We start from the raw sequence: 17,285 nt of genomic DNA, 5'->3' as shown, positions 1-17,285 counted from the left end.
CTAGAAGAATTTTTAATTACATTCAGGCTGAGACAATTGACAAAAGTGAAACTTTCGTTGCTAGTCGAGGATGGTTTAATAGATTTAAACATCGAAATAACCTTCACAACATAAAGATTACAGGAGAAGCAGCAAGTGGTGATACAAAAGCGGTGGCTGAATTTCCAGCGATATTAAAAAAAAATAATTGAAGAAGGAAACTATCCTCCAGAATTGGTTTTTAATGTTGATAAAACAGGCTTGTTTTGGAAAAGAATGCCGAAACGAACGCGGAAGGCTAACTAAATATGACTGACTTAGAATTTTATTTGTTTTTTTTAAGAATATTCGTTTTGTTATTTATATTTTGTTTTTATTTTTGCAAGAAATAATAATGTGGTATTAATTTGGGCTTTAAGAAATAAATGTTTGGTTTTATTTTTTATTAAAAAAACATACTTTTTAAATTTAATACCTAACCAATTTCCTAGCCATCTTACCCCAATATTTACATGTAAAGATAGCCTCGTTTAGCGCTGTTTCGCATTACGCTCTACTTTGATGGAACGTATCCCCCGCGTTAAGCGGGGTCTTACTGTACTAAAATTATGTTTAAGATACTGCAAAATATATATGCTTTAGAAGTTTTAACTAAATTTTTATGTTATGCACAAAATGAAATATAACATTGTATTTCATAGAATTTGAACAAACAGGAGTTGAAAGTATTAAACATGCCATACAGTATACAACTTTATTTCATGTATATATTCCTAAAACTTATTATTATAACTATTTCAGGAAAGCAAACTCTAAAAAAAATCAAATTTGCATTAACTTAGGTTAGTTTCAAAATATACGGATAAATACATTTATTTTGGAACTCAGCATTGCTTAATCCAGATATCTTTATGAATAGCAAATTAACAGTCAGTCCACAAGACAATTGTGCAGCTCTTTTTCATGGTTTGCCACTATCATTTCAATTCAGATTATTGTACCATTAATATGCTAAGATAGCAGTGAGAAAAGATGGATATCATGTCATCAGAGAATTATACAGGAGAAATGACTGATGAAAGTTTGGTAATTCTGTTCGTAATATCACAATGTATTTTATATTTTTTGGAAAGCCTGTCACATCATAACTGAAATATTTATTTGTGGCTGAGGTTTAATCGCGATGGTATCTCGTATTACATATATATGTTGCTTAGAAAGCCGAGCATTTACACTGTATGAATTTAATATGTTTATTGTAATTTAGGCATCCCCAATGAAAATGTATAACGAAAGGAAAATATATAACTTTCACAGCACACAGTTATGCAAGGTTTAAACTAAACCATTTCTGAAGATAGCGGAGGAATATGGTAAAATAAATCAATACTCAACATAAACCAAATGAAAACATTCAATAAACATTTAAGGCTGTCGGATATATATTCGTTTTTCTTAAATTATGAGTAAGTATGACTAATATTATATTTTATTCCAGTATGCGCTATTTTTATATCAACACGTTTTGATACACCACCCTCAAACACAAATAGCAACGGCGATGAAACAAAAATCGCCAAGACCAAGATTCTGTAACCCTACGTTTCCTGTTTTAACCAATCGGAGCACACCATAGTAGAAAAGGTCTGTAGGCTTTGTGAATATGCATGTCACGGGACCTCTCTCCGTGTTTGGGGATTTAGCGCCGACTGATATTTACAACATTTGCTTAAAATATGCTTAGAAATGATTGGCAACAAGGTTATTTTTCAAATAAATGCTGTCAAACAGCTGAGCGTTGTTTATGTATACATTTTCCTTGATCACTTTTAATTTTTGGAATGTGGATATACCGCTTTAAAAGCAAAATGTTAATGAAAATAAGGAAGTTAAACTATCATTAGTAAATTTTCTTAAAATACATATATATCGTTTATTATTATTATTTTATTTTGTATTTATATAGAACGCAGAATATTTACTTAAAATGAGTAAAGTGATAATTATATAATTAAAAAAATTCTAATAAAGTATTAGCGATAAAGCAAATGAAATGACACAAAGAATTTGTAGTTGTCAATTAGATACAGCTATACTATTGCTTTGTGGAAAATTTCTCTCTTTGGTGCTAATTTTGGGAGGCTTCTTATTAATATGATTAACAAAGAATTTATGTTACATGTTTAATTTAATGAACTAGCGTTTTCCATTAATTTTGATAAATTTTTTCCTTTTATTGTGAATGGTTTGCGATTTCATTTCCCGTATATATAAAAAAAGCTTTGATTAATTTTAAAATCACTTTTCATCATTTTTATATATCTACTTGTTCTTACTAATACTTACCGAAACCTTTTATTAATGCGTAATTCAGGTGAACGTTTTAATATTTTAATCATGATGGTATGCAAGCCTGACTGTGTTAATTTCAAGTAGATTTTTATATCTCGGGCAGTTCTCAAACTTTTCATCATTATATTTATAATTTTTAAATTGGCAGTATTTTGCTAGCCAAATGTCTGTGGTTGCTGAAAAAGATGGAAAATATTCGAAATAAATAATGTAAAATTAACAAATAAATAACTGCTTATTAATAATTATGAATTAAAATTTATGATTCTGTAAGAAAATAATAATCTACAAAACATTTTGCAAAACACCAAAAATTAGCTGACGACATAAAGCGTATGTTGGATTTGTAAATCAGGGATCTAAGCTATCTCTGTATTGACTGTATTCTTAGAAGTCTTTATTTTATTTATTTAGTCCTCTGTTTCTATAATAAAATACCGTATTATCAAAAATTTAAGTAAGAATATTGAGCAAGTATTTTGTTTTTGTGTAAAGGATTGTGAAAATTATATAAGAGCCATAATATTTCATTCTGATGTAACAATATGCTAGTATTCTCAGTATGTGTAGTTATCAAAATCTTCAAATTATCAAATTATTTTTTAAATGAATCTGAACAGTGGTATATAAATTAAATCCAGAATAATGAATAAAGATGGAATGTGAACTTCTCTTAGTTGATTTTGTTTTACATAATAAACTTAAATTATATTTTAATATTTGCTAAATGTGTGAAAATTACTGTGAATTGAAGTTTTATTCATTCTTCTTTCCCTGTGGCACTTCAGAGCCATTAATGCATGTTATACTTCCAGAAAATTCATTTTGCTTTATGTTCAATTATAATTTATTTTAACAATCAAAAAGTTATGACTTCAAAGTCATTAACATTAATTAAAAGATTAAATATTTTACAGAACAAACTAAGTGGTATAGAGGAAATCTTTCAACCAATTGTGTCATCAGGTTTAAAATATGAATAATTATATTTCATTTTATTTTAGTTCTTTTAAATATACATATATGATTACCTGATGTTTTCACAAACTCTAAAAGATAGCAGGGAAATTTTAATTTCAAAGTTTTATTTTATTGTCATAGTGTTTTTTATTATAGAGTTAGGAATCTAAAATATCCCAAGGAAAGTGCTCATAGTAAAGTTTTTCACTTCTGCCAGTATTTGCTTAAATTGATGTATAAATGTCTGTTTTCAATTAACAGTAAGTAATACATGAAGTTAGAAAACTGTGCAAATATAACAGTACTGATCAGCAACCAGTAACTCCTGTCACTAGCATTTTTGATAGTTTAGTCACTCAGTACAGATTGGAACTTCAAAATAATTGGTTTTCTTTTTTTTCCTGTATTTTATATAATTTCATGTTTTAATATCATTTTTGAGTTTGTTTTTCTTTTTCAGATGTTTTATTGATACTTTCTGATTATCAACATCCTACCAGAAAAGCCGCAAAAAGTATCAAGGCAATGCACCATGTTGCCCAAAAGTATTTATGTGGCAACCCCAGGTATTCATATAATATCACCTTTCAGACAATTTCCACTTCTCTGAATATTTTCAGCAGTGCGAATGCAGATTATGATAACTCCTATGGGAACTACAGCATTTTAACATAGCTGTGAATCATATACTGCAGTTTCATTGTCTTTGTCAAAATCTTGGTTTTTACTCTCTGCAAACATTGTGCATATATGTGGTTTTCTTTAAGGCATCATATGGCTCATTTTCTTCTCATTTTAGGATTTTGGTGCTGAAATTGTGTGTTGTGTCTTGACTTTTTTTTTTTTTAATGAAAATAGATTCCTGCATATATGGGAAGACTAGCACATTAAAAACTGAGAAGTGACTATATCTTATATGGAAAGAGAAAATTGTGAAAACATAGGCGGCACTTGATGTGTCATTGAATTAAACGTAAAAATATTCAAACAAACATTTCTCTCCAAAATTGCCTACTATTTTGATGAATGCTCTCCAGATTCAGCAACGAGTTTCAGTGGAAGGTAGTCAGAAAGTACTTCAATGCTTTCTAAAAATCTTCCCCTTTATTTACAGCTGCTTAAGAGATCTCCCCCTTCTTTAATATTTGAGATTTCCTGATTACTCTTAATAGATAATACCATGGCAATCCTACTAGATACGAAGCATTATCTTTTTGATAATAAAATTGTGCTTTGCGACACTGCCGACGAGCCCACCGGACATGACCAATCCCATCTTTTTTAGTTGTTCAAGTAAATTCACTTTTCACCCTAAAATAATGATTCGGTTCAGAATTTTGTCCTTGCATTGATATTCGAGCAGATTAATGTAGGCCTGAACACATCTGCCCTTATCTTCTTGAATCAGCTCATGCAGCACCCAGCAATTGAACTTGTACATAAAGTTTATGTGATGCATAGCATGATTAATGTACATGGCACTAACGTCTAACTCCTTACAAGCTCTCGAGTAGTTGCATAATGATCTTCCACAAGTTCTCGAAGGCAGGCCTCATCAACATCAGTAGGCTGGCCAGAGCACTCTGTTTCTTGAATGTCATAGACCTTGTTTTTGAACTTTCGGTACCAAACCTTCACATAGTCATATAATACAACATTAGTACCTATTTGTACTCAAGATTTGGTGATATACTGTAGCTGAATTTTTGCAACAAAACTGGAAGTAAATGATGATACTAATCTGGTAGCGTAATAGTTTCATTTCAGACATCTTCTACTTAATGATAGCGATATGTTTTTACAGATTTCACAACACAGTGTTCTAAAGCAAGCCTGTTTCTTTCAAATGCCAAAAATTGCTTGACAAAATATGATTTTTCAGAGCAACACAAATTGTTTGCGCAGAGAATATTTGCAGTGGCGGGAAACTTTCATTAAAACCCAATATATATATAGCATCGGGAAAAGGAATGATATAATTGAGACTTGCCGAACTTTTTTAGATTATTGAGTTGGACTTTTCTATTAGTGAAATTACATTTATAATCTCAATTATTATTGTTTCACAAAATGCACTGTAGGCATTAACTTAATTCAGGATTTGAGTTGCTTTTCCTTTGATAAATCCGGCTCTAACCTCAAGTTGAGCTATTTACCATTTATGGCATGTTTTTGTACATATTTACTGTGTATTTGAAATATATTTAATTTTAAAAGAGTTGTTTAAAATTCTTTGTATGTTAAAATTTTTGTATTTTTTATCACCCTTTTTTTTATGTTGAAGTCATCTCGATTTGTAATTTTTAACTTTAATTTTTATGAGATAGTTTTTACTACTTTATTATTATTTCTAATTGTGACATGATTTTACATTTTTACCAAGGAACTATAGTGTCAAAACATATTTTTTAGCGTTACCTTTTTAACATTCTTCTTACTTATTAAATTTTAAAAAAATTTGCAGCTCAATGCGCAAAATTCTTGACCACTAAAGTCTCTCTAATTCAAGTTGTCTTGCTACTTTTATATATATATATATATCTTCCCCAGCTTAAAAGCCCTTACCTGGCCTTTTTTTTTTTTTTTTTTTTTTTTGTTGCAACTGTGCAACTTTTTTTTTTTCCAGTCATTGTATTATTGTTATTGGTTACAGTCATATGCTTCCAGTTACAAAAGTGTTTTAAATGTCAAAAATTTTTATGTTTTGACAATGTCAAATAACAAAAAAAAAAAAAAAAAGGGGGGGGGGGAATTTTCAACAAATAATGAAGTCTGACGTTTAATGTAATTTTCTGGTTTCTATACTCATATTTGGGAAAGTTATGAAAAAATAAAATTATAAGATTTTTGACTCCTGTACATCAAAAATTGACTGGGATATATAATTTCAAAATTTGCAGATTCTGATGTCATTTTCAACTTCCTTTGAGATATCAGTTACTTAAGTTCGAGTAATTCAAGGAAGGCTGCCAAAAGTATGTATAATTTAATAGCCCATATAAGAAAGTTGTGGTGCCCTCGTCTTTCTCTTTTTTTTTTAATTAAAAAATTTTTTTTTTTATGGTTAGAGATTTTCTGTTTACTCTTATAAATTAGATATGCTTAGTATTTATTATTCTTAGTGTATGTGTTTATAATTGGGTTAAGAAGTTGCAAACCTCTGGCAGAGTTTTGTGAGCACTCTTAAATTTAGTGAATCTAGTGAATTTTTAAAATTAGTTACAATGTATGTAAATTTTATTAAAGTGTTATATTATACTCTTACATTAAACTATCTTGTTTAAAAGATACTAAATATTGTGGTAATATTGATAGACAAAATTGAATTTTAAGTGTTCTGTGTGTTTTAATTTTGTATTTTCTATTTACAAAGAATTTGGACATATAATAAAAAATGCTATTCACCATACAAATAAATTACATTCTGAATGATTGTTCATAAAATGTTACTAGATTCACTACACATATCTCCTAACACTGCTTATGACATAAGAGCTATTATTATTATCACTAAGACACAATAACACGCCGAATAAATACTAATTCAGAAAACAACAAAACCATACAAATAATTTGCGGTTTTGCAGCTGAAGATGATGGTTTGGTAAAACCATCGAAACTAGTCAAAATTTTGTAAATTAACGCTGATTTTTGTTGTTTGACTTCTGAATTAGCTATTATCACTATCAAATAAGCAATTAAAAAATGCTAAAAAAAATACTGCATTTTAAGTTTTAAACACATTACAATTAAATATTACACAGTACATATCTTAAATTGCTGTCTTTGAGGCATTTGTGGATGGGGTGAGGATAGATGATATTTACATGGGTAGGGGGTGAATTAACATCTGACTAGCCATCTGAAGACTTATCCACAAGTAAAGACTAGCGGCTCAAAACAGGGATGGCTGCGATCGGCTCCTTACGGAAGGCACGTTATGCGCATGCTCACGGACATAGTGAATTGTATTTATTTTCAAATGATCATTGGACTACTACATTTGACTATTATGCGCACTTGGCATTGTTTCTATCAATTATCGGAAAAATCGAATGTGAGAGTGGTTCCTTTTTCACTTTATATATAAATAATATTTTTCACGCATATGATAACTGTTTTAAATGCTGAAAATGAAAGATCTGCTATTTAGACAGCGTTCATTGCGAACAATGAAAACTGAACAGTTAAATATTAAAATTCTTTCCGTGAAATCATTCACGTTCAGTTTCCGAGCCATCACTAGGCAGAAGAGACATTTTTCGAATATTATGATAGTGCTTCTGAGAACAAAATAAGAGAAATTCCTGTCATGAAAATAAATACTTTGGGTGCTAGTTTCCCTAAGAAAGGTCCTCCATGGAAGCATCCCTTTCCTTAGGCAGATAGTCCATATGAAGTTAACCTAACCTGAAAGTAATAATTTTATTATGGATTAATTTGAAGACATCTTTAACAAACCAAAAAAAGAAAATTACAAATTTCAGAATTTTTTCTCTAATAACCATAATTTATTTAGTTTTGGTATAATTATTTGAGTATTTTCCATTCATATATAACTTTAATGCTCATGTAGATAACAAAAAATATTTTCCTAAATTTTAAAATGTTCTATGGAAATGAAAGCTATTACATTTAAAGAGGTTTGCTAGTTTAATTGAGAATGATAAAATGTGTGCTAGCTACCTAACAGAAGGAATACCTTCACTGAGAACTAAGGGATTAGGATTATTTGGATTATGGAAAAGTATTTTACAGATATCTGCCTTAAGGAGGGATGCCTCACGACCAACAATATAAACTTCCACAGAAGCTCTAGGGTTATATCAGAATCTCCTTCTAAACAAACCTTCCAACTTCATGACTGAAATTCATCGTTGCATAATATAATAAAATTAACTTTCTTACATCAGATTTCAGCCCCTTTATATACCTATTATGCAGTCATTTTATTTCTATCATTATATTATTTATGCCCTATTTTAGAGAATTTTAAAAATGCAAATTAAAAAAAAAAAAAAAAAAAAAAATGGTGAAATAGTAGCAATACATGTTTACTGACTTTCATAAATGTTTCTCTTATGTAGTGTGATTAATTGAGTACGACGTACTTCTTCATTTATGCTTTCATCACCTATAAATTTAGATTTTAGAAGTATTAAATGTTTAAACATTATTTGTAATAAGATGTTCTTAAACGAGTTTTGTAGTTCTTAAACAAGTTTTGTGATTTCATAAAGTAAGAATATTGCACAAATCAAAAATAAATTTTTATTTTACTGAAAAATCAATTATACTGCAGGAAAATTTCATATAGTATTCTAACACTTGAAAAATAAGGAAATGTAAGAACTCAATAACAAGTTTTAATAGAAAGGTATAAAGAAAAGTACACAATAAATTACAAAAAGGGAAAAAAGAAAATTATCTTGCAGTTTCAGATATAATAATTTTATCATAAAATGTTTTTACTCGATTTTCAGTTACACCGCATACTACAGTCAAAAGTCGTTAATCAGGACTCGTCGGGACTTCGGCAATTCCGGGTTATCGATTTTTCCGGATTATAGATCACCAGTTTAAATCTCGTAAGACCCATTGTGGCAGAAAAACACGTCCAACGTTATTCTTGCTTCTACTGAAAAGGCTTTCGTCTGCTTCATAATTTTTTCCACATCCGCCGAATTTCAACTTAGGCTGAGAAATAAAGCTATGGCACACACCTCATGCACATCTTCCAGTCTACAGTTGTATTGTGGTTCATCTTCAGTTGGAGTTCACAAAATTCAATAGATGTCATCTCTTGATACCAAAAATAGGTAAGCCTGCCTATCAGTTACAAGGAAGGGGATTTTCGTTCCTTTGATCCAATATCTGACTTCTTAATCCTTTCTTCAGAATACAGGTTCATTCCTGCACCTCCATTTCGCTATTGAGTTACCGCTAAAACATAATTTCATCTCGTGGTTTTTCGATCATAATATTCTATAATGAATGATGTCTTTTCTTTGAAAAAATTCTATTGCAGACATTTTGTCATTGGGCAATTCCCAAATTGTTAGATCCATATCATTATCAAAAAAGAATTAAAAAAAAAATAAATCAGTATTTCAATGGCGACTTACAAATATTTCCCCCTTCCCAACGGCGGGCCTTCAGCTTGGCCACAACTAAGGCCAGGTGGTGGTCACTTTATTATGGAGGCACCTAATAAACCAATAGGGGTGTGCGGAAAAATCTATGAAGGAACCAGCAGTTATAACCATGCCTTCTCCGGAATTCGAGCCCAGGCCTTGTGGTATCGCAGTCAGCTTCCCTAATCAATATATCGTGTGGGCGGTGACTTACAAATACTATAGAACTATTTAAATTTACGTGGTGTGAAATCGCTGCTTTTGCTAGATTTTGCGCATACGTTTTCGCTGCAATTTGCTACGGCCCTTATAATGGAATTATACCACAAAATAGTACTTTTATTTGAATTGTGATGTTTTATATGATAAATAAAACCAAGATTGAAAAATTCTTAAGCATACAAGTCTTGCACAATGAAAATATTTCAATTACCTTTACAAACCTAACTTATCATACTATGTCACTTTATGTTTCTCTTTATATAAGTAATGTACAATGACAAAGTTTCATTATTTATAATATAATAAATGATGTTGATTTAGGCCACTTTAACCCTGCAAGAAGTATAAATGTATACTTAAAACAAACAGTTTAAGAAATTGTGATTTTAAACATAGCATTAAGAAAATATCATCCAAATATAAAAAAAAGTTGCTTTTTACTGATTCTTGAATTTTTTCAGTTTCGTTTCCTCATTTCTTTCAAGTGAATTTGAAGGAATGTTTTGTACATAATTGTTCAAACATATATTTAGAAATCCTGACAACACTCATGTTTATTACCTTGTACAGCAAATTACATTCACAGCATCTTTTACTAATACGTACATACTATATTACAAAACTAACTGAGATGAGCCTCAGCTATTTTTGTAAGAAGCTGATGGTGTAGATGAAATGCTTTTCGTACTTTTCAGATATAATAGTCTGGAAAAGTAAATATGCAACTGATATCAATGCCACCATATTTTCTGCTGGATCTTTGAAACCTCCCAAATTTTACAGTATCAATATATACATAATTTGTTTCCACTAATGTTCCAATTTTTCCTCCAAGATGCAGAAATCTATGCAAGCACTTTAGTTAGTTTGAATATTACTTGCACAATAAACAGCAATTGTATGTGAGAACTTCTGCAACAGTGTCTGAAACTGCAACCAATTTCACTGACCATTGGAAATAATTTCATTGATCAATACTTTTATGAACTTCTTTTACATCTGAAACTTCTGTAATAAACTGTTTTAGAGAGATGTACTGATAGGAATTAGAATGAAGCTGAAGAATAGACTTCAATTAAATTATTTTTCTTTTATATTCCAGGATTTGCTGTACTGAAATATAGTAACTGCCTTTCAGACATCTGATGAAAATCTGTACTCAAATTTGTGAGTTTGAAATTTACACGTTATTACTTTAGTAATTAGGTCAAAAAATTAATTTTGACCTAATTACTAAAAGTTCTTGAATTCTATCGATGATAGCATATATAGTGCGAAAAAGAGCAAAAAATATTTCCTTGTGTAAACATTTGAAATTACTTTTTTTTATTATCATTGTTATTAATCTCACTGACAACACAAATTCAAATGAAATTCTAATTCAAATGAAACGAGAAACGCTGGCGAGAAATTACAATAGGTTTACCATCATTTGTTGGCGATAAAAAGAAACGGCGCATGCACAGTTCGTTCAAAAAATTTTCTCATAGGGAGCCGTTCACAGCCATCTCTGTTTTGAGACGCTAGTCAAGTAAACAGAGCATGTGATGAGGAGGCTGTATGAGAGGTGGAAGAAGTCAGTATATTAGATTGGCTAGCAACACTAATTTTTGAAATGTCTTTCTTAAGAAAATAAGTGTCTAATTAGTTTTTTTAAAAAATTATTTTATTATAAATAAAAGGATAACCCTATATGATATCATGCACAGCAGATGTTTCTTTAAAAAACTCTTAGAATTTGGGTCTTAATTTTCCAAAAAACCATGATAATCTTGAACAAAATTGGAGCACATACATTTTCAAGTAGATTTCCATTCATATGTTTTAAATCTTCACAAGCATTCTGGATGTTCTGTACACAGTATTGATTTGTAGTCCTTCCAAAATTGCCATAAAATGTTATTATTATCTTTTCAATTGAACTAATTTCAACCTCTGAGAACAGGTTTGTTCATATTTTGAAAGTGGGGGGGTGTCTGTATGCTAAGATACAAAAAATAATTTAGATATTTTAGAGATGATTTTTTAACCATAATCTTATTTGTTTCAAAATATAATTTTTTGTTTAATGATTTATTTTATTTCTTATGAAATATTTGTTGTATGCTTAATAATGTAAGTGGAAGTAACAGTAATAAGGTTAGTATTTATCAGTTACTTAATTATGCAAAAATTAAACATATTAATTTTGGTAACAACATATTGAAAACCTGGTATTTCCTTATTATTATGACCTTTATTTTTAAATAGCAAGTTGGTGCTAGGACTATTGCCATATACATGTTTACTTCTTGCATACACTTTGTGTCTGCCATATTTCCATGATTGTTTTTAATGCATTACATGTTTACATTAGAAGCATTTTCTCATCTCAAGAACTTTCGCCATATGAACTCTATAAGATACACTTATGATGGTGCACCAGGCCTCATTCATTTTTATTGCACCGGTGAGCTGAGTGCCACAATCTTTTGACACTTTGTTTATGAGCTGCTGTTGTTAGATCAACAAAAGACAATTAATGATGCACAATAAAATGTCTCTAACCTATTTTTTTTTTTTTTTTTTAGTTCCTCTTTTCATATGCTTGCGAACAATCTGAATAAATCATTGATTCTTCTTGTATATAGTTGGTGATTTGCCCCCTTTATGTGGTTGTCTCTGTATTTAAGTGAGAAAGAATTTACCAGTTTCTCAGTATGATGTGCCAAATCTCAAGCATTGTGGAAAAACTCTGCTAGCTTTTTTTCTTCGCCATATGAATAAATTTTTATTTTATGGCCACGTATTTGCTTATTTGGTTGTCAGATTAGAGAATACACCTCTCTCATAAAACTGTTTAGTCAAAAATTATATTTTCATAAAGGTTGAGTAACTTCTCCCATCGTCATTTCCTTTGCCCAAAAGTAATTGCTGTGGTTGCAAACATTATTCTGAAACTATTGAACCAGTTGCCAAAACATATGCTTTTTCTTAATTTGCAACTTTTCATATTGCACTTTCAAATGTATTCATTGATATGTAGCTTATCTAATAGCTGTTCCTGTGTAATTGAATATGAAATAAAATGCATCTTTCTTGGAAGAAAGCTATAAAATCTTCATCACGTCTCAGTAAATCAAACACTTCTAAAATGTCTTTATTTAAAAAAAATGTGCCAACATGTAAAATAACTTGAGCTGTACTCGTGATGAGAGAATTACGAGTGATTGTGAATTGTAAACATTTATATGAAAAAAGAAAATATGATAACACATCATTCACTTGGAGTCCTTCTCTTATAAGCAAACTATAAATGATTTGTTCTTAGGACTACTGGCCATTTGAATTTGCATTGCAGTTTTTTGATAATCTTGGCACCATTTATAAAACAGGAGCTGTTATAATAAAGAATTACAAAATATTAAATAACATTATATTAAAATTTAAAAATATACGCAGAATGTTTTCAGAAAGAAAACTTATTATCAAAATATAAAAGTTGTTTGGTACCTACATATTACTGCAACAAGCTTCGTGATTTTTTACTGAAATAAAAGGTGATTTGTTGAATTTTTTAAATGCAGCTTACAGTGGAAATGGTTACCTAAAGAACTGTTTTGTGCATGGTTGTCAGAGTTTGGCGATTTCAGTACTCTTCTGTTATCAGGATCAGATTCAGAAATGTATGCGTGTACCTATGGATGGATGTCTTCATGTATGCATGTATATATTGTGAGTACATACGTATGTATATGTATACACACTCGGATATATGCACATACATACTTAAATATATACATTTCTAAACCCGGTCCCGATAACAGCAAAGTACCGTGATTTCTGCTAAGGTAGTTTTAATAATACGTAAGTACCAGTTGCATAATTGTTCTTTATTAACTTGCATTTAAAAAAAAAAAATTTTTTTTTGACATTTTCTATAATTTTTGAAACATTATTTGTGTTTCTCTGTCATTTTGCATATCACTTTTTTTTTTTATTTTACCTAATAATCAGTACCTTTCATATGAGGTAATTTTTCCAATGCTATATTAAATTTTTATTTGTAAAACTGAAATTAGTACATAACTTGCATTGGGAAGTATTGTCAAATACCTTTTTTATTTTTTGTTGTTTCAAAATTTTAGTATATTTTTTTTAAAGTTAAGAATAATCTAGTTACATGTTTATTATACAAGTCTGCTTTCCTGCATTTTTATTACCCTTAATATGAAAAATGTGTTTCTGAAAAATTCCTTTCTGATTTTTTAAATTAACTTTAATTTCTTAAAATCATATGGTTTGAAAGAGTTCGGCTATTAATAATTGTAACTAGTAATTATATGTAATTAAATGTATGTTAATTCTTAAATAATGCTTTTTCTTTTTAAATTTCTTTCCATAGATAAAAGGTGGCAGCTGCCTAAATTTTGGATACTGTTGCAATTTATTACTTCTACTGATGTAATAAATTTTCTAATACTAATGCAAAATATTTTGATCTTTTAAATTAATGTACTGTGATAACATTTTTCTTATGGTAATTAATAGTAATTTTAAATATGTATTTTTCAGTCAATCATTATTTTGGCATCTAAAGTAATAGCTGTTTCTATTATATGTTAAAATGTTTATAGTATTTTCTTTCTCTATCTGTATGTATAGCTGTATGTTGTTAGCTGCTTGTGATAGTTTCATTAGATGTATATAATTCTAATTATTTTTAAGTAAAACCAATGTTAGTATTAATTTATTTAAACACTAATCATTCTTACTATTTTCAATTAATCTTTTCCCATATGTTGCTTGAAATCATTTTGAGTTCTATTTTTTTGTCTTTAAAAGCCATATATTTAGTTTTATATAAATAGTACTGTAGACTGTTATTTCTAAACATTCATTAAATACAAAATGATGTTTATCATCTGCCTATAAAAATTTTCTGCCTGTTATAAATTAACATTTCTGGGACCTTTTTCCATTCTAAGAAAAGAAAATTTTCTGAAAAAGATGACAGTGTTGCATATTGATCATTAAACTGAAATATTGTTTTTATCTTTCATATCAGTGTTATAATTTTTGAAGTAAATATTGCCAATGAAAAATTTTTTAAAGTATGTCATTCTATTTCTTTTATTGTTTGATGAAATAATTAACAGAAAAAAGTTTGTTTCTTATTTTAGAAGAATTTTATGTCAGTCATATTTGTATGTGCATATATTTGTGTGTGTGTGTATACATACAGATATGTACGTACATATATACATGAATACATCCATCCATTAATGCATGCCATATATACATACATTTTTAAATCCGATCCTGATAACAGAAGAGTGACAAAATTGTTTAGCACTTTTTGCCTTAAACTGAATATAATTCTTTTTTAATAAAGTGTATGATGAATGCATGATTGCTAATATTAAATCTATTTAAATGATATATTTTTATTAAAATTATATTCATTTTATTAATTTGCATTTAAAATTATTGTATTAATTATATTTGCATTATATTCATTTATGGATATATTTCCTTTAGACTATACATGACAAGAGGATGGCAAAAGAGTGCACATCAGAAACATTACTATATTACTATTTTAAAGATACTATATTACAGATAACAATAAGTATATTAAAAAAAATCTTGTAGCTGTTTTTGGGAGGCAGAAGTTTTCAAATGACTATATATAATAACCTTTTTGTTAATTTGTTTCTAATCAGCAGCAATATTCTTTTGACTTCTGTGCATTTATCATTTTATTTAATTTTATGCTGTAATTAACCTTATGTATCCATGCTGTGTGCCTTTGAAAATTTGTCTGTTTTTATCTGTCACCTTTTAGACATGATCACAGGTGGCATCTTTATTTTTGTTACCCCTTAGGTGCCTGATCAGTAGCAATGAATGGATGTATTCCATATTTTTCTTTGAAATTTTATTTTGTATTTTTGATTATCATTCATACAGTTCTTCACTGATAATAAACACAGTATGTACAAGAAATCTTGAGAATCTGTGTAAAGCATTTGCTCTGAAATGAATGGTCTTTTTATTTACTTTATATATAGTGTTTTGAGCTTTATAAAAGAATTAACACATGCAGTTGAGCATAAAGAATTTTTAACCTTTTGTAATAAATGATGTAATCCAAAATTAAACAATATTCTAAAGGTTTTTTTAAACTAAACATTACTTAATAATTTAATTATATTAACCTCTTAAAGAGTTATAGGATCATATCCAAAACTTTGTATTGCATGTGTATTTCATTTTGAATAAAAATAAAAGTTCTTCATGACAGTAATTTTCATGGTTTAGTACAGACAATCATATGAGGTATAATTTACATACTGTTTTATTTATATTTGATGTTTCAGTTGAGTCTGATTATTTTATCATTTTTGTTTCAGGTGCTCGAAAATATTTTTGCAGCATTTGTCACATCTGTTTTGAATCCTTAGCTACAGCTCTTGTACATCGACGTGAACATAAGATATTAAAATACCGCTACAAATGCCCACATTGTTCCTATTCCACTGAAAGGACTACTAGTTTTAATAATCATAAACTTGTTCATAGTGGTGAACGGCCTTATAAATGCTGTCTTTGTGCTTCTGGATTCACCACAAAACAAAATCTCAAAAGGCATATGATTGTACACAGATAATTGCTAATTTTTTCTATTTGTGAATATAAAATTAATATTTTTGACTGTTAAATATAGCTTTTTTTAGCATATTAAATGGTTTTGAAATAAAAAATATGGCAAGCTAATATTTTCAGTGTGTTGTTTTATGCAAATTTTAATATACTGTAATTATTATTACCAACTCATACTTTCAATTTCTGTAGAAATCCAGTTTAAGAGAAAATTGCTTATTGCTATATTTTAATTTACGATAGCTTTTTTTTATGAATCTAAGATGCAAAAATATTTTTGATGTTTGTGTGCCTCTTTAACAAAGTTCTTGATTCCCAATTTTTACTTTCAGTAAACAATTTATGATTGATTAATTATTAATTGATTTGCATTTGTCCATTTATTCTCCATGTAGAGATATGGTATTACTCTTTTAAATGTAACTATTGTAATTGTATTTAAAGCATAACTATTTTACATTCTTCCTATTGTAGAATAATTATATGTTTCTCATTCTCTATGTGTCAGTTCATTATTATTTAAACAATTAAGGACATGTATGTGAAAACATGTTTCAAAGTAGGTAAATTTTAAGAAATCATTTTGAAGTTCCCCCCCCTCTAGTAGTTTATTATTGATCTAAGAAATTCTGAAACCAGTTTTCAAATTTTTTCTATTGTATACAATTGTGTTTTGAATTTGTTTTGGAATTATTTTTTGTAATTTCAACTAATTACTTAGGGGAAAAATATTTGCTTTTTAATAGCAAATGACAATGAAGACTTAGGACAATGAAAACTCAATTATCAGTCAATTTCTGTTACCATCAGGTGCTGAAATCACTCAATGGGTAGAATGAATACCACATAAAATATAAAATAAACATAAGTTCCAAAACTATCATAATTTAAATCTCATATCTTTAATTAAATCAATCTCTTGATGATCAAAGATAATCTGATTAATTATCTTTAATCAATTTTTTAATCTTTTCAGGTTGTATCAGGCAATAA

General features: G+C 28.8%; 1 protein-coding gene across 20 annotated transcripts; it reads left to right on the top strand.

The window, feature by feature from the left end:
• Positions 1–1,046: 1,046 nt before the first annotated feature.
• LOC118183841 (uncharacterized) lies at positions 1,047–16,406 on the top strand. Of its 20 annotated transcripts, XR_015039475.1 has the most exons (6): positions 1,747–1,882; positions 3,752–3,857; positions 6,192–6,266; positions 10,750–10,814; positions 14,032–14,090; positions 16,043–16,406. XR_015039475.1 is itself a non-coding variant. In XM_085810851.1 (3 exons), exons 1-3 carry the CDS (start codon positions 1,716–1,718, stop codon positions 16,083–16,085), a joined length of 174 nt encoding a protein of 57 aa, XP_085666977.1. In that variant the 5' UTR covers positions 1,635–1,715; the 3' UTR covers positions 16,086–16,406. The 20 variants fall into 20 exon arrangements, 4 of the variants coding, with proteins under 4 accessions (XP_085666977.1, XP_085666974.1, XP_085666976.1 ...); XR_015039481.1 differs by lacking the exons at positions 1,747–1,882; positions 6,192–6,266 and adding an exon at positions 1,635–1,740; XR_015039479.1 differs by lacking the exons at positions 1,747–1,882; positions 10,750–10,814 and adding an exon at positions 1,635–1,740.
• The last annotated feature ends 879 nt before the right edge of the window (positions 16,407–17,285 follow it).

This window comes from Stegodyphus dumicola, chromosome 2 (genome assembly GCF_044657685.1).
Source record: "Stegodyphus dumicola isolate Sdum_Otavi_A_Nest chromosome 2, ASM4465768v1".
Lineage (NCBI taxonomy): Eukaryota > Metazoa > Arthropoda > Arachnida > Araneae > Eresidae > Stegodyphus > Stegodyphus dumicola.
Note: the sequence above shows the minus strand (reverse complement) of the source record. Positions and strands in the feature narration are given on the sequence as shown.

Bases quoted from the DNA above. Each gene is read 5' to 3' on its own strand.
- LOC118183841 (XM_085810848.1), top strand. From the start codon at position 3,824: ATGTTGCCCAAAAGTATTTATGTGGCAACCCCAG. The intron at 3,858-16,042 runs GTATTCATATAA...TTTTTGTTTCAG, and splicing joins TATTTATGTGGCAACCCCAG to GTGCTCGAAAATATTTTTGC.